Source organism: Serinus canaria, chromosome Z, assembly GCF_022539315.1.
Source record: "Serinus canaria isolate serCan28SL12 chromosome Z, serCan2020, whole genome shotgun sequence".
Classification (NCBI taxonomy): domain Eukaryota; kingdom Metazoa; phylum Chordata; class Aves; order Passeriformes; family Fringillidae; genus Serinus; species Serinus canaria.
The window spans coordinates 29,577,301-29,604,538 of NC_066343.1; the positions used below are offsets into that span (position 1 = coordinate 29,577,301).

General features: G+C 37.0%; 1 protein-coding gene across 1 annotated transcript in view; it reads right to left on the reverse strand.

Annotated features, from left to right (window-relative positions):
• MCCC2 (methylcrotonyl-CoA carboxylase subunit 2) overlaps positions 1–27,052 on the reverse strand; it is a 38,565-nt gene extending 11,513 nt beyond the window's left edge. The window contains 14 exon segments of the mRNA XM_030236940.2: positions 265–331; positions 2,365–2,441; positions 2,640–2,712; positions 3,898–3,993; positions 4,910–5,009; positions 5,898–5,962; positions 11,472–11,585; positions 16,533–16,574; positions 16,576–16,646; positions 18,995–19,122; positions 19,729–19,830; positions 20,104–20,188; positions 23,475–23,541; positions 26,893–27,052. Of these exon segments, the coding sequence (XP_030092800.1) occupies positions 265–331; positions 2,365–2,441; positions 2,640–2,712; positions 3,898–3,993; positions 4,910–5,009; positions 5,898–5,962; positions 11,472–11,585; positions 16,533–16,574; positions 16,576–16,646; positions 18,995–19,122; positions 19,729–19,830; positions 20,104–20,188; positions 23,475–23,541; positions 26,893–27,024 (1,219 nt within the window). The 5' untranslated portion in view covers positions 27,025–27,052.
• Between the last annotated feature and the right edge of the window lie 186 nt (positions 27,053–27,238).

A 27,238-nucleotide genomic window follows, 5' to 3' on the forward strand; every position in this document is an offset into this window, starting at 1 on the left:
AAATATAACAAGAACAAAAGGCTCACCAGTTTATATTATAATACTGTGCCCTATGTCATTCTGTGTGCTTCACAGTACATTGCAGAAAGAACGGAGGAGCAAATCATAAAGCAGGGTCTTCCCCAGCTGCTGACAAGCTGATTTCCAAACAGGCTGGAGATACAGGTACTATAAAGCACACAAGAGGCTGCCTAGAACACAGCGTCAACAATTAACAGCAAAGTCTACAATGAAGTGAAACCTCAAAAACTTGATCTCGCTCACCTGTAATATTCTGCAAAAACACAATGGGAATATTTCTCTGGCAACACAACTGGATAAAATGTGTGCCCTGTGGAGAGGAAAAAAAAGAAAAGAGTAAGCCATTAAAAGCTGGAAAAATGAAGCTATCACTACCATCATTCTGAAGCCTGTGCTAAATTCTTCCACTGAAGTCCATCACAGTATTTCCATCAGGAAGTGCTATACTACTTCTCCTTCACCCAAAGTTAACTGCAAAACATGCATTCACTGTAGCAGAAGTAAGAAATCTCCAAAACTGTGTGAGGCCATGGGTAAAACAAATAATATCCTTAAAAAGCATTACTACTAATACTGAAAAGCTCAACTGCTGTGACTCAGCCAATATGCAGTTAAACTGTGGACAGTGCCAGTGTGGCATCTGACATTGACTTGGTAAGACTGTGTCAGAGAAATCAAGTCAGTCAGTCAGTCAGAAAAATGTATCTCTCCATTTTCTGTACAAAATAAAAGTGTTCTCTAAAACTGGGAAAGGCCCATATACATTATTTAACTATGGCCCTGCCAACTGCTGTAACATTTTCCATTCCTGAAGGCAGATGCCCTCTCCCAATTTGCTAGCAAAAGATCAATTTCCTAGCAAACTTACAAATTGTAGATTCCAAGCCTCTGTTTCAACCAATCTATATCCATAAAATTCCTTGGCTTATTTATACACTTGCTGGCAAACAAAACAAAACAAGGCTATGTAGCACAACAACCAAAAAAATACCTAACCTCTTCACTATATAAAACCTGCAAAAGTTATAAAAAGAGGAAAAAAAAGAGAAAAATAATTAAGTATAATCTTCAGAGAAGCATGTGAATAGCATAGTAATGATCATGGGGAAAATGTGCAACAATTCATTACAAAAATGCAAGAAAAGAAAGGAGTACTGCTAAGGCATGTTGCTTACAGAACCAACATCATGGACAAATGTTTCTCTAGAGGTGAATTTCCTTTTACAGTAGTGATAGAAGTAGAAGTCAGAAAATGAAGATTCCTTACATTTTTTTTCATTGTTAGGAAAAAATGTTGTAGCACTAAATTGTTAGAAAAATAACAAAACTATTAGAAACACTGCAAGAGTTGTTTTCCATCTGGAAGCAACTGTTAAAACAAATGTCAGATGAAAAAAATGTCATGTACTACAGTGCTTCAAGTTGGAAGTATTCCTTCAGCACATGAAACTCAATTTTGTGTACTATTTTCTAACAGCAATAAATCCAGTAAAATTACTTCCTTTCTCTACCTCTCTCATCAATGCTTCCTTTTTCTGTATATTCTCAATACCAATTTCCTCACCGTTGCTCAAGAAGCCTGTTAGAATAAAACTAGCACATATAATTGCTATTACAAAAAATTCAACCGACAGTTGTTTCTTGAAAAAATAAAGAACTAAAGCAAGCAACACAGACCAAGGTAAACATTTTGCAATACCCAGATACTCTTTATCACTATCATTCCCTGAAGTTCAAACTGTAAAGCACTGTTAATTGTGATAAAATCACAACATTCCTTCACAAAACGTCTTTCATTCACAAAACAGGTGTTTTAGCTACAGATTTTGAAAGACTGCACAGGTATTAACTCATTATTCTAAGCCAGGAGATGCCGCAGCGAAGTATGAAAATTAAAACTCTGGTAAACCAATGAACTGAGTACTGGAATTCAAGTTCAAGATTTTTCAGTTACAAAAACAAAGATGTGATTTCCATAGTACTTCATGGTTTAGAGTTTAGAAATACCCAGCAGGGTATTTGATGTAATCAGGATGGACTTGTCTTGCAACAGATGTAAGTTTCAGGATAGCTATTTCAACTATGCTGTATTCACACAAACCCAAACGCTGCTCTGATGTTGGCCTGTCTTCTTCACATCAGAAAAATCTACCAGATACTGTTTCCAAATTATGGTCAGGTTTTTTTCAGCTTATTAACAGCTCATACCTGTTCTGCATTTACATGAAAAACGTGGAGCCAGTTCTCTTTCATTATTTGAAAAAGTTCCTCCTCTCAAGAGCAAGTTGTCCACCAGAAGTTTTGTTTCTCAATGACAAAGAAGCTAATAATCTAACTATTTACCTTTTTTGCTGACTCTGAGAAAAGAACTCCATTGTTTCCAATAATTCCTACTGGATAACCAAAAATTCTTGCAAATCCTAAAGGACAGAGATGCATTCGTAAATTTCCACATGTATTTATTTCTTCATAGCATATAAAGGTAAGACTTTTTCCTGGTAACAAAAACTGCTATTCTTCTGAAAATAAACATCATTAAAAATATCAGTAGTGAGTCAGAATAAATCCAACTATAAAACCAGTGGGAACATATACAGAATAATTATATTTCTACTTACCTGTAACTAAAGTATCCCCATACAAGGCTTTGAATTCATCAAATCTACTTCCATCTACAATTCTAGCAATGACCTTAAGAAGAAATGGAATAATAACATTAAACTCCTAATCCTTTGAGGTTTTTAATTGTTTAGAAAGGATGGCCATGACAACATAAAACCGTTCCATTTACAGAACATCAAGCAGCTCACCATATAAACAGTTTGGATGGCAGGCAAAGCCCATTTCATTTTTTAAGCGTGATTCATTCACATGTTTGTAAAAAATGGATTTTCAAGATGAAGAATGTTCTTATCAAACAGCTAAATTCCACAGGAACAACATTTTCCTGATTAGTTGAATTTCAAAGAAAAATCTCTGCTTATATAAAACATTAATCAACAGCCTCTCATTTGTAAAGAAAAACACATGTACAATCATGAGTCTCTTTCTTAGAGATATGATTATTTTTAAGGTTGCTTGAGTTTGCAACATACAAAAATAATGAAGATCTGATTTGAGGTTTCTCTGTGATGCAAAGGAGTCATTTTTTATGAATACAGATCCACTGCTAGCAAGATTTGCCAGAAGATACTTATTCCCACTTTAAAAGAACACAAATCCAAACTCTTCAAACTATTGAGAGTGAAGTATGAACTCGATGAAACTGTCCATCTCTTTTTCCCCTTTATGCATAGCAAATCCTAGTAATTTCAGCCAAACATTTTAAGATGGGTACATAAAAGGACTCTTCCTAAGATACATTCTTGGCTAGTAGTGAAAAAGACTCTGAATGTGAGATTCATGGTAAATATGAGAAAGCCTGTTGGCTCACATGAAGGTTCCAAGGCAGATAATTACACCAAACCTGCAGTAGGGTAAAATAGTCTTTGTACGCAGTTGGGACAAGGCTCAATTGTTTGGTGCGCTTATACTCCATAAATACTTAAACAATCTTTCACAGGACTGACAGAAAAAGCAAGCCATCACATCCCTGGGCAAGTCTATAGAACGCTTTGGAGTTCCCATTTCTGTCAGCTTTGTCAGAATGCTACTAATCTCTCATCCTTTCTCATCCTTCTCTAAAGTATTACCAACTGATTATATTTTCAACAAGTCACTGCTATTGCAATGCATCTGCTGGACAAAAATATGAAGAAGTAAGTATCCAAATCAGGTATTATCAATTATTTGTATTAACAATACAAAGAGTGATTTCCTGCAAGAAAATGGGTGCAAGTATGTATGGGCATATGGATCTTGCATTAATACTCATACCTCTTTGACATCAAAATTTCTTTTTAGCTGATCACCAACTATTCCATATATTTCATCAGCTGGAAATAAAGGCTCTTCTGATGGTTCTATAGTCACCTATAACAATTTAACAAACAATTTACACAACAAAGTTCACATTATGATTTAAAAATTCAAACAACAATTGATTTGTCAACTTCTTTGAGCACAGACTTCTCTTCACCAACAACATTAAAATGCCTGTACTGGCTTGTCAATTTGCATAAAGACCGAGTTTCCTAAACTGAAGGTTGATAACAGTTTCTCACTTACTGTCACCTTTTTCCTACTCCTGCATATATGTCCACATGTGCTCCACTTCTTCCATGTTACAAAAAATTTAGGCATATCCTCCTATTTGCTTACTTTCCCCTGTGCCCTCTAAGGCAGGCAGCATTCTGAAAAATGGGTGAAGATTTTGTCACACAACTGAATCCAGTATCTTGCCTTCCTTGAACTTCCACTCACCTTCTCATATCTCCTACTAGAATAAAATACAGCAATTCCACCCCCATATGCTATCCATCCCATTTCCTACAAGGAATTCTTAAATCAATACAATTAATTGTTAAAATTTAGGTCTATCCCCTTGGTTTTCAACACCTTAATAATCCCAGAAAACATCTACTCAGAAAGATTCTTTAGCAGGTATCTAATTTTAAGTCCATAGACAATGATCATGTGGGTTTAAAATTAGGTATCTTGCAAGACTGGATTAATCTAAAAGTGCAGTTCTATGACTCTGAAGCACTCTTCTAGTTGCTTAATTCCTGCATTTAATCCCAGTAGTTTTATTGGGTATAATACAGCAGGAGTGTAATTGCAAAACTGAAGCATCAGAGAAATCTTTAAGGACAAGAACTGTAACTTCCATTTTCAGATGTGTAAAGTCATAGACCAACATGTGTTCTATAAAACAAGTGTTATATCAGTCAGGTAGAGAAAAGCATTCCTAATTTCAACAATGCAGTGTTTTCAGACTCTATACACTTACATCTACTTTCTTCTGGAGATTCAAACTTCTTACAACTTTCCTTGCCAGATGAAGTGCATGATTGTCATCCAAAGCATAATGATCAGTTACACCAGATTTTCTGTACATAAACAGCAATAGCAAGATAGATACTTCAGGGAAAAAAACAACATAAATCAGGTAATGAAAACTTGACATTTTAAAGCTTCTAAGACCTTGAAAATATAGATGAAACAATTCAGCTATGTTTTATTATGAAGTTACTTTAAAAATGAAACCCATGCCTGACTTTTTCTTCAAAATAGTACTTTCACGTTATCAGACATGAAATAAAATGGAGGAAACAAAAAAATCTAAATCGCAATATAAAATATAACAAGCATGGTTTATATGCAGCAAAATTAATTTCAATTATAAAGAAAAATATGTTTACAAAAATGGCAGGAACTGCCCTTCAAAATAATTCTTTATTCACTTCAAACTGAAGTAACAAATAGGTGTTATACAGCAATGCATAACTTACTGTGCAATAATACCTAATTTTGTTTATTATTAATTGCAGAATTTGAAAGTGCACATATTTTATGGGTTTGACTAGAAGTATTTTTTACAAAAAGCACAAGCTATTTTAATCTTGCTTGCAGTGAATTCTACATGACAGTAAGATACCATCTGCAAATTGCATTATCTTTCTCAATACATTATTCTGTTAACACTCAGTATTCAAGTCCTCCATATTATGCATGATGCTGAAGTACACTAGACATGTGAGCATTTTAAAGCAGTAAATGAAGGAAACAATGCTAACCAGAGTAACACAGTGGTGTGATATTCTAACTATAAAACAATCAGTCAGCATCAGATAACACAGAAATAATTTTCAAAAGGTAAACACAGCTTAAGAAAGATCTAAAACCAAAATAAAATAAAAGAAGGAAAGGGCAGGGGAAGGGGAAAGGGAAGTCTACAATATGGAAGAAATTAACTCTGGGAAAGTATTTCTTTAAACCTGCAATGAAGATCCGCCCCTCCAAGATCCTCTGCTGATACCTGTTCACCTGTTGCTGCTTTAACCTAACACAAGGAAAGGAAAATGAGCTTCACAGATGACATTTGTTCTGCATTAATAGTTATACCATCTTAGGTACAGTAATAGCAGAGATCTTTGCAAAATGCTTCTTCCTTAATCATATTTCCCTAATTACTCTTCCTCAGAGCATCAAAATATAAAAATTTCTTTTTTCTTCTTTGACTTTTCATGCTTATTCATTCTAGTGTTAATATGTAGTTTTTATTTACAAAGATACTCCCTAGTGTTATACTTATTGCTGTGTTCATAATTTGTGTGCATACTTACACATCCCTCAGATTCATAAATACACTTTTTCACAAAAATTTTCTCAGCACTTACTATGAAATTTCAAATGGGATATTTACAAGCATTGTTTCAAGCAAACAATACCCCAAAAACCTAGGATTTTTCAATTTTGTTCTCTACATAAACACTTCTGTGAACTTTAACTCACTAATTTAAATAGTAATTTAAATAGTATTTTAAATGCTATTATTGCTATTATTACTATTAATTATTAATTAGTACTATTTGTACTATTATTACCATAAATTTAAATACTACTGTACTATAATTATTATCAAATACTAACATTAGTAGTTTAAACAACTATTAGAAGTTTTTATTTCTAAACCTTCCAGTAAATATACAATAATTTAGTAATAATAATTTTCCTTAAAAGAGCATATCAGTGGCATGTAACTGTTTGGATCAAGTACAATGTCTCCATAAAAGTACCTGGACTGCACAATCCAATGCCTAGATCTGTGTAACCTTAAACCTGAAAGGGTACTTTAAAAGTGAATGGTCCCCTTCTTAGAACAAAACAGTATCATTTACTACTGGGGTTAAAAAAAAAAAAACTCAGAAGACTTCTTGAGGCATTTCTATTCCTTGTAAGCCTGAGAAACCATTCATCACCCACAGAGATTAGAGAGGTAGAGTACAAGGAAGGGAAGGGAAAACTATCATAATTTCCAAAACAGATTTGTTTCCAAGTTTCATATCGAAAAATGAAGCACACTAATTATATAAATACATATATATATATATTCTCACACACACTTCCAAATTGTCAAGTTTACAAATTTAACTACAGATATTTCTTCAACAGTGGATTCTTGCTTTGAAATTTGAATTACCCATGGAATATGAAGATGTGGCATACTAATTAATGGAAAGTTTCTGTCAGAGACATAATTAACTTCATTAAACAGTGAACATAAGATACTTTTAAGACAAGTGAGGAAGATTTCTTCACTGGAAGGGTTATGCAGCATTGGAACAGGCTGTCCAGAATAGTGGCTGAGTCACCATCCCTAGTGGTATTTAAATGCCTATAGATGTGGCATTTAAGGGTTTAATGCACAGTTTAGTGGTGCATTGGGCAGTGTGAGGTTACTGGCCAGACTCAATGACCTTTAGGGTGTATTATAAGGGATTTTACCATTTGATTATATGATTATTTTCTATGATTCTATGAAATAATTACATACATCTGTCATTATGCAACCAGTTGTAACAAACTATTAACTACTGCAGAACTTAGCACAAAGCTGAATAGGACAATCATTTCCATTGGCAAGGAAATCCAGAGATTAATTTTAAAATATTTTACAAAACCAGCTTTTTTATTTTTCCACAGAGGTGAAGTTTTCCTTCTCCGAATCACAATACTGGAGCTGTAGACTGTCAGCCACCATGTGAGATTGCAAGGTTTAACTCCTCTGCTCAAAGCAGGGTCAACCAGAGAAGGTTTCTAATGACCATGTAATGATCTTGAGTTTTGAATATCTCAAGAATGGAGACTCCACAAACTCTCTGGACAACTTGGTTTGGCATGCCCAGCCTTGCAGCAAATGTTTTCTAATGACTAAAGAAAACTTCCTGTATTTCAGTTTGTGCCTGGCAGCCTCTTGACCTATCACAGGGTACCAACAAGAATCTTGGCTCTTGTCTTTACTCCACTTTGCAAAGTATGGATAGATTTGCCCTAAGACCCAGCAGATTGAAAAGTCTCCTCCTTCTCACACCTTCTTCATTCTACATATGATGGATGTTCCACTCCATCATCTTTATCGATTTTCACTGGCTCACTCAGGCTCATTCTGGAGTGCACAGAGCTGCACCCTGCAGTCCAAATGTGTCTTATTCTGTCAGAGCAGGTGAGAACTAGTATTTGCTCCATCAAATTTCCAGATACAAACAGCGGAGCAGAATATTCTACAAACTGTAGTTTTAAGAAACAGTTAAAGTTTCTTAGAGTCAGTGGTTGAAGTTACCTTAAAGTTCTTTAACTTCTAACAGACTGCAAGTAAGAGTCTCAAAAATATATGTGGGTATTTTCTAAGAAAAACCTGTTCAAGCTACTTCAGCTAGAAATTATTGATTGCTGTAAACATAAACTTTAGCTATAATACGTATTTTCCACTACAGATGAGGCCAATATGCAGGAAACTCCCCACTACATAAATGCACATGAATTTGAAAAACTTATTCCCTGTTTTTACCAGACTTTTTTCACCTCTGAGCACAAAAGTAGCAAATTTTACCTCAGGAAGGAAGAATCAGAAGTTTCTGGAACAAAAAGGAGGCTGAGAAAACTTCCATTTTAGATGGTGGACTCTACCTGCAATTTTTTTTTTTTTTTTTTTTATCATACACATCTCAAAACTAATTATAAGTAACATCGGGGATATTTCTTTTTTCACTTCCTCGGGATGTTTTGTTTTAGGCAGGTAAGCAGTAAAATCCAATCCAATTTCCTTCATACAGGAAAGATATTCTGGGGAACAGAGCTTACTCAATAACAGCTACAATGTATGCTACAGCATGGAATGGGAGTTTCTATGGGAATCTGAAGTAGTTTTGATGCTTAGAAGAAGGCAAGCAGAATATTTTCAGTGAGAATATGAAAAACTCTACAGAACAGAAAGGCTGACAAGTGAAGATAATAAAGTTTGACATATACGCACAAAGATAAGGATCATTACATCTGCAGGTTACTAAGAAACAAATTAAATTGGAGGATAGTTGTGAAATCTTCCTCTGAAAGTGGGGAAAGATTTTAAAACTTTTTAACTTCACAACACCCTTGCAGTCACTGACTTGCCTAGTCAAGTTCTCCCCTTGAGGCCTGACTTGTGTCATCCTTTTCCAGACGTCTATCCTGGCAAAAGTCTCGTGAGCTACATCTTGATGGCACACACTAATGATCTAAATTGCCTTCTGATGTTAAATTATTACCATTCCCAGAGAACAAGAATCTGGTTCTCTTTTTTTTTAATCTTCCAATCCAGTTTTCTAGGTCATACTGGGTATTAGATGTCTTACTGAAAATCTTTTGAAAAGGTTTGTACTTGAACAGCTCAGGTGTTCCTGCAACCAGGGCAGTTACTCCTAGTTATAGTAATGAACCTACTAACATTTCGATGTACAAAGCTCATGTCTTTCATCACACTAGTTTTCTTATCTCAAAGGAAAGATGTACAAATCACATGTTACTCACTCAACTAATATTCTCAAATAGTATCTTCTTTCATACTTATGCCATTTTTCAGCAAGAAACTCCAAATATCTAAATTACAGGGATATATTTATAGAGAATTACTTAATTTTGAGGACGATTTGTCTATAAACAAGCAGAAAAACACTAATACAAACAAGATAAAAAGGAACAGAAACCTAGGTAGGACATTTGAAACAATTACTGTCAAATGTCTAACAACAAAATCCTAATGAGAAGTAAAGAAATGACCATTACATTGCATAGTTGATATTCATTACTTCATCTGCTTTTCCTCATTACTTTGTTCCTCTTATCAACTCAGAAAGCCTCCACTAAATTAATAAATTACTTCAAACTAAATGCCTTTTTTACTGGCGTGGGGGACAAAGTACCCTTGTACTTTCAGGTGTGTGTCCCATGCCCCTGTTTTCCATATGCCAGTTAAATTCTGAATTTATTTAAGATGTACAAATGTAAGACCTTTTTTTCTTCCTTTTTTCTCTTCTTTTTTTTTTTTTTTTAACTGCATAAGAATTTAAAAGCATCTATACCTTCAACTTTCAAAGAAGCATAAAATGCCAAATCTACTTTTATAAACAAGATGACAATAGGGAAAAATTCACTCTAGAGGAAAAGAAAGCAACACAAAAATATGCTGTGGAAATGAGAGAAAAGCTATACAGGTAAACACTAAATCACATTAAAGGATGAGTCCTTCATACTTTTAATGACAGTAACACTATCATGCCTTAGGAGCTAGTCAACAAATAAATCTGTCAGCAGCTGTTTTCCCACAGTTTAGTGGGACACACCACGTTTTCCTAGTATTTTAACTGTTGAAGGAAGTGACTTCCAAGAGACTTTACCTCCCCTGTTAGTAATCAATGGAGCAGTATCTTCATTAACAATGCTGTTAAAAAGGAATTTCTCCACTTCAGCATTCTCTAGATGGAAGGACTCTTGAAAGACATTAGATTTACATTTGGCTTTGCCACAGGAAGAACACCATAAAGTTCCCAAAAGACTGTAACCAAAACAGAGCCATCATGCTGCCTCAGACAAGTTTGTACAGTAAATTTGACACATATTTGACTATTTTAAAAAAGCAAGTTTATCCAGCCATGTTTCATCGAGACTTGAATAGTTGTGATGAATGATTCTCTGTTAGTTCTAGCAATAACATTTATTACTAAAAATTCTGTTAAGTAGAATAATCTTTGTCAGCAAAAGACTGACATTAGAGTAGTATTATTTGCATTGGTATAGAACTGAGCCTAGACTAGGACATACAATTATGTCTAAAATAACAAGCCACATTCAAGCATTCCTTTTGTTGTGCCAAGCTATGGTAATTTTAAAGCTCTCTTATACTGTAGTACTTCACAGTCACAAATTCCACTATGAGTTCCACAGTAATGCAAGGTTTAATTCACAGGAATTCGTCAGGTCAGTTTCCTTAGAAACAATTTCCTTATGAAGGATGGCAGGAAGGAAGAAAGGAAGGAAGGATGGCAGTACAGAAAAACAGAAGGAGAGAGAGAGAGAACTAGGACTCCACTGTAAGCATGCCTCCTTTGGCAGTAAACTGACATAAAAATACAGCAGACCAGTCCTGCTTCAGAAGTTCTTTTATCTTTGATCTTGACTTTGAGATACAATACACATGGCTGTGATTTTTTCAAATTTTGTGTCAAACCTAAAGAGTACATAATTAAATACAGAAACAATTTTTATTATTTAAAATGTGCACAGCAATCTAAAAACAGTACTATTAAAACACCTGGACACAGCCTGTTTTATATCCATATACTTCTAATGAACAGAAGAGATTTGACTTAGGATAGAAACATTCAGATTACTTAAAAATACAAACTAATCTACAGAGTATCTAGAAATATCTCACCAAGAAATGACTGAATTGCTTAAGGTGTACAATAATCGCAGCATGATTTGGGGGAGAGGGGAAGAGAGAGGCCAGTCACTAGAAATTTCTGTATCCTTACCAGTGGTGGCCCTCCCAGGAATATTGTTCCCTGTTTGCCAACAATAATACTTTCATCAGCCATTGCAGGTACATATGCTCCTCCTGCTGTACAGGATCCCATGACTACTGCTATCTATCAGAAAAACAAAAAGCAGAAGTTAATGAACTGTCCAACCCTTAAAAATAGCAAAGCCACATGATATTATGTATTTTAATACAGGTCATTGGACAGCACTGCAAGATTATTTCTGTCTAATAGAGCAAACTTTTTATGTTTTAGCATTTATTTAAAAAATAAGAAACATTCCACTTTCAACAGTCTGTTGAACTATGATCTTCAGACTACCCTGCTGGAAAACTCATATATGAAGTACCATGACATAGGTATGTGATATGTTTGAAGAGACCCACATTCTACCATGAAATCTGGTTTTACTCATGAACAGTAAAGATTAAAACATATAGGTTTCTCCTGGTATTTACACTTAAATCAGGGCTTGAGTTACTACTTGTTGGCATAATTGCACCGATGTTTACATCCTTTGAAGGAAATTTCTCCCATCTCCTAATGTACTATTTCAAGTCTTCAATGGATCAACTAATTAACTTTACCCTTTTGAGATCTCGTTACAGGCTTCAACATAAATAATTTCTGCTTCATCCTTTTGCCTAATTTTGAGATGAGCACTTACCCAGAGTACATTTTCTACCAGTAATACCTTGGTGACACTTTTACAAAACTAACTTGACCCTAGATATGACAAATACTGTAACTGTAGACAATCATGGAAGTGAAGTTTCTCAATTTCTCTTTTATGGGAGCATCTTCAAAGACCCTTTCAAGACACTTGTAGAGTGGAAGAAAATGAATACTTATATGAAAAAGGCAAATTCTTTCTTTCACAACACATATACACACACATAAACCCAGAAAACAACATTATTTTAAGTTCGTTTCAAGATATGTCTAAGGTGACATCAATTAGTGTTCTCTGTTATATCATAATTTAGAAGAAGAAAACAACACATAGAAAAATAAAACTTCTAAATCACATGTATTTCTAAAGAAAGACTACATTAACTATGTCAATCTGCTATCATCAAATCAAACAGCCTTTTCAGCAAACAGTTTTCAGGATCCTCAAACAATATATATTCACAGTCAGATGATTAATCTGCAATACTTCCCTTGTGCATTTAATAAGTAACTCTTGGCAAATTCAAAAATAAGGTAAGTCTCTAGAAACGGGAGAAACTTGGTGTAAATCAGTTTATTTCACTTTTTCCCTCTAGGATTTCTGGTTTTTTCCTATTCTTAATTTCACCATGCTCACATTGAGAAAATGTGCCTGCATTTAAACTTTAACTCAGTTGTTAATTTTTTCCAACATAAAAACTGGAATATGTATCTACTGGAAAAAATAAAATGTACTTGTCAAATTTGCAAAAAATGCCCTACCTCCTGACTTAATTTTCTAAATTGCTGCAAAGAAATTCTTTATGTGTTCAATAAAAGTCAACAGTCCTGAGTACACATACACTATACTATTTCATATCCACTGATCCATCCCCCACCGTGTCCATGCAGCATAGGAGTGTGAGAGAGCTCAGGAAGCAGCTAATGAGGAGCTAATCACAGCTTTCTGATTCACACCCATATAGACAACAACATAATTTAAGCTGTTGTGGGTGAATAATAAATTAGTCACAGGTAAGACTGGAAGGGGAAATCAAAAGCACGATCAGCAACTATAAAACAAAAGAGGGAGGAAAAAAGCAACGTTGGCTCTGAGGGCCAAACTGAGAAGAACTAATGAACTGATGAACAGAACTTCAAGCAAGCCAGAGCATAGACTATCAGGTAGCAAACTAACAAAACCCAGTCTCCCATCTCAGAAGAATTGACCAGAGTGGACATCAGAGAGAGCATAAATTCCTAATTTCATTTTCTAAAGAAACATGCTCTCAGTGACAGGGAAGATGGTTCTAGCTACCACAATCTGTTAGCACAGGACCAATAATAGATTTACAAATATTAACTGTGCTCTTTGAAATAAAACAAAGCAGATACATCTCCGGAAAAAAAAAAAATGCACCCTTATCACATCCTTTAAATAAAGGAAGTGCCTCAGTAAAAGATTTTTCTCAATCTTCCATAAATATTTAAAGAAGATAAATACTCATCAGTGTCATACTTGGAAAATTTAACTTTCATCAGTGTCATAACAAACAGAAATATGTTTTATTAAAAGACAAATCTTTCTTATATTTAGTTCTTATTGTATATGAATACAATTTCTCCTAATACAACACCATATGGTAATTAAAAGAAAAATTCAACTTCTTAATGCAACTTTACAAGTATGTAAAATAAATTTCAAGATATGCTGTAAACAAGAGCATGACTGTAGGGTCAAGCATTTCTAGAAAGGTCCTGCCCATCATCAGTAATTTCAGCCTTGCAAGCTGGGTATACACACCAATCTTTGACATAACATCTAAAGATCATTACTCCCAAAGAAGAACATGACTAGAGAAGTCATGATCTAGATCTAGTCATAGTCTAGATCTAGTCTAGAGACTAGAAGTCTCTAGAAAAAATAAGGTTTTCCAAAATTTCTCCAAAAAAGATAATTCAGCAAAACATCACTCCTTTGGTATTTGCTGCTCCACAAAAACACTAGGACCAATCTAGATATACCAGGGAGTCTTATATGATTACAAACTGTATTTTTCTCCTAAGTATTTTCTTTCTAACTAAACACTGCTTTTTTCTAGAGACCTACTTAATCACTACAATTGGTCCACTTCTACTGTTGGAAAGAACTGCAGAAGGTAAATTATTTCATACTTCCTGAAGAGATTTAGTGCATTGTTGGAATCTTCAGCCTTGGATTTTTATAGAGGCAATGGATTGCAGGATTCTTTGGAAGAGTAAAAAATGGTTGAAGATTTGAACTCTTACTTGCTTCCAAAATGTGCCAAAACGGTATCAAGTTAACACAGGCAGTTTCTCAAAAATCCCGCTGAGACAGTATCTGTCATGTAAGGAGTCAGACTGAATACTATATCCTTGACTGGTGCATCTGCTTCACTCTCAAAGTATTGGCCTCTACTAACTCCTTCCCCCAGAAAAAAAATAAACCTCCCCCAAGGCCCCAGTGGAGTCTCTTTTGTGAGTGGCTCGAATTGTGTCACCATGACCCTCCGGCAGCAGAATTGCAGCAGAATCCAGTAACAATCATCTCTCAAGGGTTTTATTCCTTCTGAAAAAGAACACTGGATAATGGTATTATGGTGGGATTTGTGTGACAGCACTGCCATGGACTCTGGCTGTGTGACAGCTCAGTCTCAGACAACATGGAGTGAAATAACTGCTGACATAACTTGGGAGAACCTCAGGGCCCATTGCAGGCACCCACAAATTAAACTGTATGCCAGCCCTTTGCTAGGATAATGACCAGCTTTTTCAGTGTTTCAAAGTGTGGCAGAGAACTTTTTCTTGAAAATAAATATTGTCATCACAAGTTCCACAGTATGTGTGACCTGTTTCTCACTCAGAATAGATTTTGCTGTTCTCATTGTATAGAAAGCAGAGGTTGAATAATTTTTTAATGTTCTGCATTCCTCTTACTGTAATTAGTCATAGATTAATCTGTCAGGATTGTATAGATCACAGGTCTAAAAGAGAACCTGGATTTATGATCATGGCTTCTTTTTGCTCTGACCACCTGTAGATGCCCATAAAGAATGCAGGTTTCAAACAATGTCTTTATTTCTTCTATTGATTTACTGTTTTGTTGGAAGGTTGTATATACTTTCCCCTGCTAAACAGAAAGAGTTCTGCAGTTCAAATGAATTTTGCTGTGCCTCAATGCTAAATGAGGAAGCTGTCTGCTCTCCCTTGTGGTCAAAGAAAAAGACTAGTTCTGAGAACTGGTAGTTCTAAGAAGCTCCATACAATTTGCTCTTTTGACTTGTTCTAAGCACTGTTGGTGCAGTCCATCTCTTTGATGCTAAAAAAGATACAGGAAGATCGGGAAAAGAAGATGAAGTAGGACCATCAAAGGTGTGGAACACGGCAGGAAGAACAGCTAAGTAAGTCTGAATTTTTTGGTCTGCAAAAGGCAGTATAAGGCGAGTACTAAGGGAGGGCTACAAAACCATGCAAAGAGGTAGGGAGTGACTGAGTAGACAGCAATTCTGTGAATTATTGGTTGTTTGCTCTTCTGTAGTGTTCCTTTATTTTCAGTAGGTTATCTTCAAAAGTCATGGATTTTTCCACCCTCCCTGGCAGCTTCTCACAGGTCCCTGCTACCAATTCCCTCTGATTCTTTATTCTTTACCTGTCTTTCTCAACTCCATTGGGACCATACATCCTGCCCTTCACAGTCACTGCAGCCATAGCTGCCCATCAGCAATCCTCAAATATGTTATGTTCTTCATGAATAACAGATTCAGCAAAACATGTAGTTTTGCTTCCCTAGCACACCTGCATAAAAAAGCTGATCCCTATGTATTACTGAGTGAACTATGACACAAAAGCATTTCTAATCCAGGAACTGTGACGAACAGTAATTCTGTGCATCATTAATGCGTTATAAAATAACCTTATTATTAGGGCCGTTTCAGCATAAAGCACATCAGGGTATGAAATGGATTTATATATATACACATATCCCTGTTAGTGGAAAACATGTCTCATTTATTAGCCATCCTCAAGGGGGTCCTCACCTTTGCAGTGCTGATGCAGAACTGTTTCAAGAGATTTTCTAGTGCTTTCTCAAATGGCCCCATATACCATGTTCCCAAGACCATTTCTCTCCTAATCCCAGACAGGAGCAGGTAGGTCAAATCATTAACACTAAGACTAAGAAAGTAGACAGTTTCTTCAAAACTATAATGAATGTTTGTGGACAGTTACTGTGTTTACAGTGCTTCCAAGCCCCAGACTGGGCCATCAGGTTAGCACAACACAATGCGATCAGAAACAAAACATGGGCACAAGCCTTGAAAAGAGGTAATGGCAGCAGGCATAAAAACTATTTAGTACATTAATTCTTAGATAAAAGCAAATTACCTGTGGAATTCCTTGTGAGGACATGACTGCTTGATTATAGAAAAATACGGCCAAAATGATCTCGATCTGGAAACACTTCTGCTTGCCGAGGTAAATTTGCTCCTCCTGAATCAACTAGAATGAATCAAATCAAATCAGTATGTTTTGAACTGTTACATACTTGTTGGTAAAGTATCTGCATGTTACCTAAAATATACAGCAATTACTATCACTAATACTGTATATATTTCCAATAATGCACATGGTGTATATACATATATATATATATATATATATATCTATATATATATATATATATATATATATATATATATATATATACACACTAGGTATAACAGCACATTCTTTTTGGAAAAATAAAGAAGAAAAACACTAAACACCCCTCTCCAAAATAACATCCATCCCAGCGATTTTCGTGGAAAATAAACTCAGACATGCTTAAAGATGCAACCATACCTCCTTAAATAAACTTTTAAACTCATCTTGCTGCAAACTAAGAACACTTTTAATGTACAATTTTAACCCAACTATTCTCTTGCAATTCTGTCACAAGCTCCAGAAAAAGGCAGAGCTAATCACCACCGAGTTCAAAAGGTGCTGCCTCTGTTCTTTCATAGCTTGATTAAACTTCACAACAAAGACATTAAACTATCTTTAGGATGATTCATATTTGCCTCAGGATATACCCTATTGCTCACAGGTCTCCAATGGCAGCTACCTCTCTGCTCCCAATTAATGAAAGTACAACCTATCATGAGAGGTATCCAAAGAAGGAGAGAACACTATTGAAGAAATGCACAGGGAGATAAAGCATCTCTGAGAACACTAGCTCCTAATTTTTAGGTACAACCACCGGTCTGCATGCACACTCTCATCTTACGTGACTGGAGCCAAAACAAAATGTCCACACCAGTGACTGACTCAGTGACAAATGGCACCAGGTGTCCACATGAGAATTAGCACCTAGGCAACTGTTATCACTGTTGGAAAAGGCAGTTCAAACAACATGAAGATTACACAGTCAGCACAGTGCTCACTGACTACAAAGCGCTCCCTCTTATTGCACTGCTCAAATCAACTGGAACAAGTCCAGGTACAGAAACTGCAAGGCTGAAGTAACTCACTCATTCAGATATGAATAACGTACATTCAAGGACTAAACCTCCCAAAGACGGAATAAAACCCCTAAACTTTTCTTTCAAGGGCATTGCTGTGTCCCACAGTTCCTCATTCCATAGGATCTTAAAAGAGTAGAATCACCCACAGTTGCTCACTGATACTCACTAAAAAAGACTTCTCTGAACAGACAGAATTTGCTGATAACTCAGATGAAAAAAATGATAACAGCTGTTTCGCAAACAGCAAAGCTAAGTTTCTTCTGTTTTTTTAAAAACTAAAATCAAATTTAGTCCGCCCCTTCCCTTCAGGACTCTTTCTATGGCAATCCCACACAATCTACACCCACACTGTCCCTGTATCCACCTCACCAACAGTTTCAAGTTCACACTTCTCCTAATCCTTATATTGGTCATATTCACATGTTTGACTCATCAGCAGGACAAGAAACATCAAACACTTGGGCTGGTCAGGACCTGTATTTATGTTGACTATTTAAATAGTGCAAGCATCCAGACTGGCAAACAGCTGACATTTAAGTTGCTTAACTAAGCTAATAGACAATGAATAACCTGCCCTATTTTTAAAAATGTTGTAGAAGGTCTTTCTCCTCTGATGCTGACATACACAAAATCCACAGAAATACACACTTTCTTACAACTCGCTGTCAACGCTGACTGAAACTGGCTAATAGGTACAAAAGTCATTAGACTGGGAATTCAGCCTGAAAGGAAGACATTGACAGAAACCTCTTGTATTTGTATAAAACCAGGGTAAGAAAACACTACCAGTAATACATTACAGATATCTGTCACTCTGTTCATCCTTTATAATAAAAGCATATGTAAGAAAAACTTACATGAAGGTTTGGCTAAATACTGATCCAATAGGCTAAACTCAAAATGTAAAATAAAATCCAATTAAATTTCTGCTTCAAAAAAATTAATCCCAAATCCTAAAAATTTATTGATCCAAACTATTTTTGACAATTTTGTCACTCTAATTATTTTTATTTACTTGGTATGTTTTCTCATACAGATACATCTTCCACCAGAACGTACTGTTTTTTTTTTAAACTGTAATTTGAACTGACTGGATAAGTCAACAGGAAATATTGCTTATCGTGACAGAAAGGAGTGATACAGTATTAACAGTTGCATCTGCCTTACAGCAGGAGTGTACACACGCTTCTGTTAAGATATGCCATCCCTCTGTAGAGATAATGCAGTATGGATGAAATACTGTACGAATAGGTGTGCTTCAAATACGTTGTGGGTTAGTCAGATCTGCAGATACATCAGCTGCCCTTAACACTGGACCTTGGCTATTTCTGCAATGGGACTTACCCAAATAAAGGCAAGGAAGATGATTTTGCATTGCAATTTCTTGAGCACGTAAATGTTTCTTAACAGTGATGGGATAATAGGTACCACCTTTGACAGTTGCATCATTAGCAACAATCAAGCATTCCGTCCTAAAAATAAAAAAAGTTCATGAGAGAGAAAAGTATTTCTAATTAATAAATATGTATGTTGGTTAAGAACTGCAACATATCAAGGACTCTTGAAGCCCTGCTGCTCTAAGAGAGCTCTTCTCACCTGCAATCGCTCAAGGGCACATTGTAACAGCAGCCTCAGCACTATAATGTCCTGTTCCATTATTTTAGGGAGTAAAATAATCCTGCATAGCACCATAATTAACTTCAAGAACAGTCTTGGAGGTACTTTGAGTAAGCAAAACTAATTTTTAGACTAAAATACCACCCTATTTTTTTTTTAAATAGTTTTCCGAATGCACTAATCTCTTTCCTTCATTGGACACCTGAAACTCCAGGTATGTTTTGTTTAGTTAGTGGGATACACTAACTAAAAATCCCCAACAAATAAAAAAACGAAACAAAAACCTCACTTCCTTTTAGCTACGGTCAAACAAATTTGCCATTGATACTGATTTTGTTGATTTTTTTGAGTGTCCAAAACAAAACACTAAAAACACTAACAGCTTAATACTGGAAACTGAATGAAATTGGACCTTCTTCCTTTTCATATCATAAGTAATGTAGATGACTGGAATCTCTCACCCAGATACTCGTCCAATGCCTGTGATAATGCCTCCTGCAGGTACCTCTTCATTACCATACAACTGGTAACCAGCAAACTGGGAGAACTCCAAAAATGGAGATCTGAATAATGATAAATAAACACAACTGTAAAAAATTACTAGTTCTATCTGCTATTGAATCTTACTTAAAGGGTAAATTTTAAAATATTTTTTTGTTAAAGGAGATCAGTATTTGAAAGAACGCGTCTGTAAAATTTCAATCAAGTTATTTAGTGTTTATCATGTTAGTGATAACATGAAGGCTTCTTTATAGAAGCCAAAGAGAAAAGAAGCCTGTTGCAATATCTACCTGCAAGAGACAACCCGAAATGTTTAAGAAAAAGGAAGTACCTACCCAGGATCAATAAGCTTGTCAATTCTCTCTCTGGGTAACAGCTTTCCTCTTGATGTATGAAGCTTACGAGCTTTTTCTCCACCTCCTGTGATACAACAGTAAATTGTAACATTTTCTATGGACACAGATAAGATAAATTGTCAGTTATATTAAAACTTCAAATGGAAACGCTGATGAGTTCCCAGGTTTTGAAGTATGAACCTTAATAATAAATTTAATAAATAATAGTTTCTACTTCAAAGAGATTTATTTTTACTGATAAAAATGTTTTTTAGAACCTACTACTTCATTTCCCACCTCATTTTTTACAGTTAGTCTTGAGGCAAGGATTTTAATAAACATAGTTGTCTGAAACTTTCCCCCAATGCTTGGCAATAAACACAAGGGCAGAAAACATAAATATGTAGAAAGCACATCAGTAGAACTACAGGAAATACTAAAATCCCTAGAACTCATTCATAATAGCTACACTGAATGCAATCTTGAATGACCCAGCACAATCTAGATTAATTTCCTTAGACCATGCCAAAACTGTAAGCAGAATTCAGACACAGAGCATTTAATATCAAGTTCATATTTGTTTAATTTCAACCCTTCACTAGAGGTCATTCTAAATCTTTTGGTCTCTAGAGCTTTGTGTCATTCAATACTTCAAGATTTGTTGACACACCTCAGCCTCTTTGTAACAACAACTTATACAAACATTGTCTCTCAGTGTAGACAGATCACTGATCCACCTCATCACTCTAAAATTGTCTCCCTGTCCAAAATAAAGAAGGTGTGCTTTGCTAACATTTCTCCTGAGACTCCAGGACTTCTCTGTCAGCTAGGCATCACTGAAACAGAGCTTCTAAGCCTCCCTTGAAGTCCTTTTTTCTACCTCCTTGCTTGATCACTACACACATAATTTCCTACCTGTCAGGCATGCCAGAAAGCCACAATTTATTTTCAGTTCAGCCAGTTCATTAGGTCTATATATCCAGCCTAAGCCTAAATCTTGTAAATTCCTTCTGTACAAGTTTCTTAAAAAACAACCTCTCATATCCACCCACAGAGATACTACTCTCATCCATGTTCTCAACATCTCACTACATCATAATTACACTATCTCTGACCTCTGAAGTCTTTCATTTACACTGTGTGATGATGCAAAAATAATTTCCATCCTGAGACTTTTGTCACCTCTGTGTATCACACATGCTTGCTTCCCAGGCCTGGTAGCCATTCTATGGAACATTCCTCTTCCAATATCAACAGACTCCACCCTGCACTAACCTCCCTTCTGAGAAGTAGTGTCCTTAACAATGAAACAAACTTGGAAGCATTTAATTTGAAACTTCTTCTTAATTTCTCCTTTACAGCAATGCCTACACCACTGTAACTGCTGATGTCCTATGATCAGTCATGGAGATTGAAGGTATCTCACCTGCTTCTTGCACTTCCTGTCAAAAAAACACCTGTTGTAAAGGGGCCGGAACCACTTCCTGTTGCATAGCTGGGGATTACTCAGTAGAGTGGGATATGGGTTCAGAAAAACCCTACACGCTGAATAATAGCTAACAAATGAAGTATTCATTGCAAAGACCTCAAACAAGAACTCTCTTCTGACAGCTTTTACAGTGAAATCTAAAGATGTTGCACGTATCCTTTAGAAGTATTCAGCAGACGTACCTTAATTTTTTTTATATATTCAAATGATATGTAAAGCAATTTCAATCAATGTCATTCAAAACTGTGTATTAAAATCCTGGTAGATGTTCCTCAGATGGAGGAAAGACGAACACTATGGTCTTGCCCTGTCATTGTGTAACAGGCAAGAACAGGCAAACAAGCAGCAAGGAAGGTTATAGCCATTAGTTCATGAGGCACACATCATAAGTTCATTAATTGCTGAACAGTCTCTACGCCCATAAAAGACAGAGCAGTCCATGGGCTCTAACACCTCTTCAGGAAACTCTGGACTCCTGTTTCACAGCAACAAAGAAAAAGCATTGAGCACAAAATCTTAACTGCGCTCCATTCCAAAGTTGTAAAAGAAATTGCATTATATAAGAAACAGTGTATAAAATGACAAAACCAGTATCATGATAGTCACAAAAAGGCACAATTAAAACTACATGCTCAGCCTCTAGCAGCATAATTAAGCATTTATTAAATATTTTCATTTTATTGTTTCCATTAATTATAGTCAACTGCAATTCATTCAGACAGTCTTACAAATCAAAAAGAAGAAACACAGACTTTGATCTTTTAAACTACTACAGACCTACTTTCTCCTTGCCAGCTCAACTACAGCTAGGAACTTGGAAAAGATCAACCAATAAAAGAAGGACAAAGAAGAAACCCCATCCTTTATTGGATGCATGGGGAAATATAGTGACAGAGGATGAGGAAAAGGCAGAGGTACTTAATACCTGATTTGATCCAGTCTTTAACTGGATACTAGCCCACTGAGTTGGAAGACAGGGAAAGGGAGCAAACTGAAGCTCCCTTAATCCAAGGGGAACTGGTTGGTGACCTGTGACACACAGGTATTATACACACACAAGTTTATGAGGGAAGATGTGATCCACCCAATGGTAGTGATGGAGCTGGTAAAAGAGCTCACTGAGGCACTTTCCAATATTTAGCAGCAGGCATGACTAAAGAGAGAGGACCCAGGTGACCAGAAATTAGTCAGTGTGACACCCATCTCCAAGAAGGGCTGGAGAGACAATCCAGGGAACTGCAGGCCTGACAGTGGTGCCAGGGGAGGACATGGAGTAGATCATGTTGAGTGCCATTATGCAGCACATACAGGACAACCAGGGGATCAGGCCCAGCCAGCAAAGGTTTAAGGAAGGCAGGTCCTGGTTGATCAACCTCATCTCCTTCTATTACAGGATGACCTACTTAGTGGATGAGAGAAAGGCTGTGGATGTTGTCTCTGTGAACTTTGGCAAAGCCTTGGACATCATTTCCCACAGCTTTCTCCCAGAGAAACTGGCTGTTCATGGCTTGGATTGGTGCACCCTTGGCTGGGTAAAAGGCCCTGTCTGGACAGCTGGGCCCCCCGTCTCTGGTTGGGCTGGAGAGTTGAGGTGGCTGGAGTTACGTCCATCTCCTGTGGTAACTAGTGGGGCTCCCCAGGGCCTGGTTTGGGGTCCAGTCCTGTTTAATAAGTTTAGCAACAATCTGGACAGAGGATTGTGTGGATCCCCAGTAATTTCCCAGACAACACCTGGTTGGATGGGAGTGTTGATGTGCTGCAGGTCAGGAAGGCTCTGCAGAGGGATCTGGACAGGCTAGATCAATGGGCAAGGCCAACTCTTTGAGGTTCAACAAGCCCAAGTGCCAGGTTATTGTTCTAAAAGCTAGACTATCATACTTACCTAACCTGATTTTTTCTGCTTGTTCTTGTAACTCAGTTACCAGTGCCTTCATTCGTTCATAGTTCTCCTAAGCGGGGAACAAAACAGAATTTTAAATTCAACCAAGGGTGACTACATTAAAATTTTTAATAAACGAACATAAGAAGTACAAGACTAATTTCTCTTCCCAATCTAATTTTACCTTACCAATATGGTCTCAGTATTGTCTTTAAAGTAGTAACATTTCTACCTATGTACTGGCTTCTCTCAAGAATCCCAAAGCATTTAATCAAAATGCTTTACAAAAAAAAATCTTATTGTGTTAGGATAGTAAAAGACTAGTTCTGAATTTAATAATCTAAAATAGAACTAGTCACTACAGAGTTGAAGTGCTGTTTCTTAGATTTTGTTTATTTTTGGCATAGGCTTGTTTGCATTTTAAATCTAATTTTGTGAAAATGGCAGATTTGAATTAAGGTCTCTCATGACTTGTACCAAAGGATGAATGACCTAGGTCAAACAGATTTTGGTAAACACTTTTTAGATTCTTGTTGTTTAGCTTGAACAAGAATACAAAACAGAAGTTGGTTTGGTTTGGTTTTTTTGGGTTTTTTTTAAGCTGGTGTTCTTGCTATTATACTTCAAGAAAAACAAAGATTCATAATCTGAATATGAGTGAACCAGTACTGAGCTCACCATTTTCGTTCAAATTATCCAAAACTCCATGTGCACATTACAGCAGGCTGGGGTTTTTTTACAATTTCTTAGGAATCTAAAGGTATTAGTCAAGCTTAATTTGCTGGGGTTCTTTTGCAGACACATTAAGAACTTTACTACCTTTTTGAAAAGTGCAACTGCAATAAAAGAACATGCTGTACGAAAAGATCTGATTGCCTTGTCTAATTCTCGTTTGTATGATGTTTGAGCCTACTTTGACAGAAAAAAACAGGTGGTAACTCCAAGTTAACTCTCTATAACTCTCATATACACTCGAGCCTGCAGACTTAAGGTTTCCCTTGGGAAGAAGCTGCAAATGTTGCAGTTGAGTTTGTTCACTTGGGCACTGAAAGGCAAAGAAAAAAAGCAGAAATAAAACAAAAATGTCAACAGATTCCGCTCACATTTGAAGTGCTTTGGCTGTAGAGTGACTTTCAAAACAATATGTTTTTCTGCCTTTGTAATTGCCACAAACAGATTAAACACACTCTCTTGAAAGGTAAAAATGTATCTTGTAATTCCACACTTTTAAAAGTCTGTAGTTGTCACAACAGCCCATATTACTCTGCATCAGTGTTCAGCTTGTCCAGCTGGGTCATTTTGCACCTTTACATCAAAAATTTTTCCTTTTTTCTCCTTGTTCAGTCAGTCTTTTTCCTCTAAACACATTCACCTTTTCCACACAATACTGTGCTTAGAAACTGACTTTTTACATAGGAAAAACCAAAAGAGCAGCTAAAATGGCAGAGGATAACAGAGGAACAGTAATCACAGTCATAGATTTTTTCATTAGATTTTCACTCAGTGTAGCTAGTTTAGCTACTCTACATTAAAACTGTGACTTTTTAGATAAACTGTAAAAAATACTGCACAAAAACATCTGAATTGCTTAAACTCAACTTGATCACAATCTTTCATGCCTTAAACCAGAATAGAACACTGTTATACTTTACCAAAGAGAAGTAAGGATGTTTTAAAATAATTCTGAATACACACAGAAAAGACTACTCTCAGAAATAAATGTGCTAATTCTACCATGTACTTGTGGGCTCTTCATTATTGTCAATAAACAATGAAAAAAAGGCCAGTGAACTGGCATCAAGTTCTTTCTGGAAACTGGTTCTTGCACCAGCAAGATGGGTAAAATTCTGCTGTTAATATGAGGATTTCTGCATATTTCAATGTAAAATTAAGAGGCAAACTCTAAATACGAATCCAACAGTTACTGCACAAGCTACATGAATTACTGCTACATTACCACAGTGTATGTAAGAACTAGCGCCTGTAATCTTCAAAGAGACTCTGTTACTTTGTTTCATTTTCCAGAATTTAGACTTGCTCACCTTTAAATTACATTTTTACTTATCTGGTTCAAGAGACAGTTTGCATCATCAAGGCCAGCCTGTCTAGTTGAATTCACAGATAGAAAGGTAAACAGTAGCCAAAGAAGGCAAGACCCTCATCACCTATCATAATGTCTTCCTGTGTTTGCACTGTTATTCCTTGTATTACTTTTTTTCAGATGGTGAAGTGCCTCACAGCAGGGACCTCAGCTCTCTGTTTGTAAAGCAGAACTTGCACTTAAGAGTGTTCCATAAATTATTTCTACCAAATACTAACACTATTAGCTATTTTACCAAGCCTTGCTTTTCTTTTGAGGTTGAAAGGTACCCAGACATAAGGGTGAATCTGCGGGCAGCTGAGTGAACACCTTTATTAAAATACTATCATTTTTTGGTACACAAAATATGAATATGTACACATATATAGACACACTTCACATACACAAGCTTTGTATGTGTGTGTATGTATATATATATATATATATATATATATATATATATATATATATGCATACGAACAAATTCTGAGATTATACAGAAGCTTCAGTCACCTAATTTCTGTCCCAAATTTAGTTTCTGCAAAACAAAGCACAGAACCGAACACAGACCCAATGGACCTATCTCAGTAAGAATACATGCTGTTGCTTCACACACTGTTTTGTATTTTACAAGAGCAAATATGAAAACAAACACATTCCCTGCTTTCAGGCTTGATCCATACCTAAAGCCATGTTTTTCTAAGTCTAACTGTAAACATGATTTTTTAATATGATGGAGTTAATAATGCCCCATTAAAAAGAAATGTATTTATACCAGATGGAAGTACTGCCCTCTTCGTAAAGACAAATGGAATTACACCTAGCTCTCCTCCTCAAAAGCTGATGGTTTTGGACTCTGTACAGCTACTCCACCCGTTTTCAACTCGGGAATCAATTTGCAAACACAAAACCATCCAACTTTGAAATCATCAGGTGCATCTTCCACTGTCTACAAACCCCACCTCCACCTCACTAGCATGGAATCGATCAGAAACGCAGCAAGAGCCGGCAACCTGATTTAAAAGGGAAAAAAAATCCATGACGAGCCAGACGACTGCACCAACCCATGTTTTTTTCACACGGTATCTGTAGGCTCAGCCCGCAGAAATGGACAGGCCTGGGCACTCGGGGAGCGGGTCCGGAGCGCGGCGCGGCGCTGTCCCCACCGCTCCGCAGGGCGAGGGCGGGACCGGGACCAGGCTTGGGACCGGGACCGTACGCGGGCACGAGCTCGCCACGTCCCGCATGCCACGGCCGCCCCGGCTACTCCATGGCGCTGCTGCGGCCCGCCCCGGCCCCGCCCCGCGGCCCGCCCGGGCCCTGCCGCCCCCGCCGCCCTACCTGGTAGAGCGCGGAGCTCGCGTCGGGGCGCGACCCCACGGCCGCCACCGCCTCACCGCGGTACCCACGGGCAAGCAGCGGGCGCAGCAGCCCCAGGCAGCGGCCCGGGGGCCGCGCGGCGCCCAGCAGCATGGCCGGGCCGGGCCGGGCCGAACGAGCCGAGCGGAGCCGAGGCGAGGCGAGGCAGCCGTCCCAGGCCGCCCTCGCCGCCGCCGCCACTCCCCCCGGCGCAGCCAATGGGCACAGCGGGGCCGGGCCCGGCCGCGCAGTCCTAGCCCGGGCCCCCGGTCAAGCTAAGGGTGTAGAACGGCCTCTGGAAGAATTGTGTTGGGACGCCCACACGTGA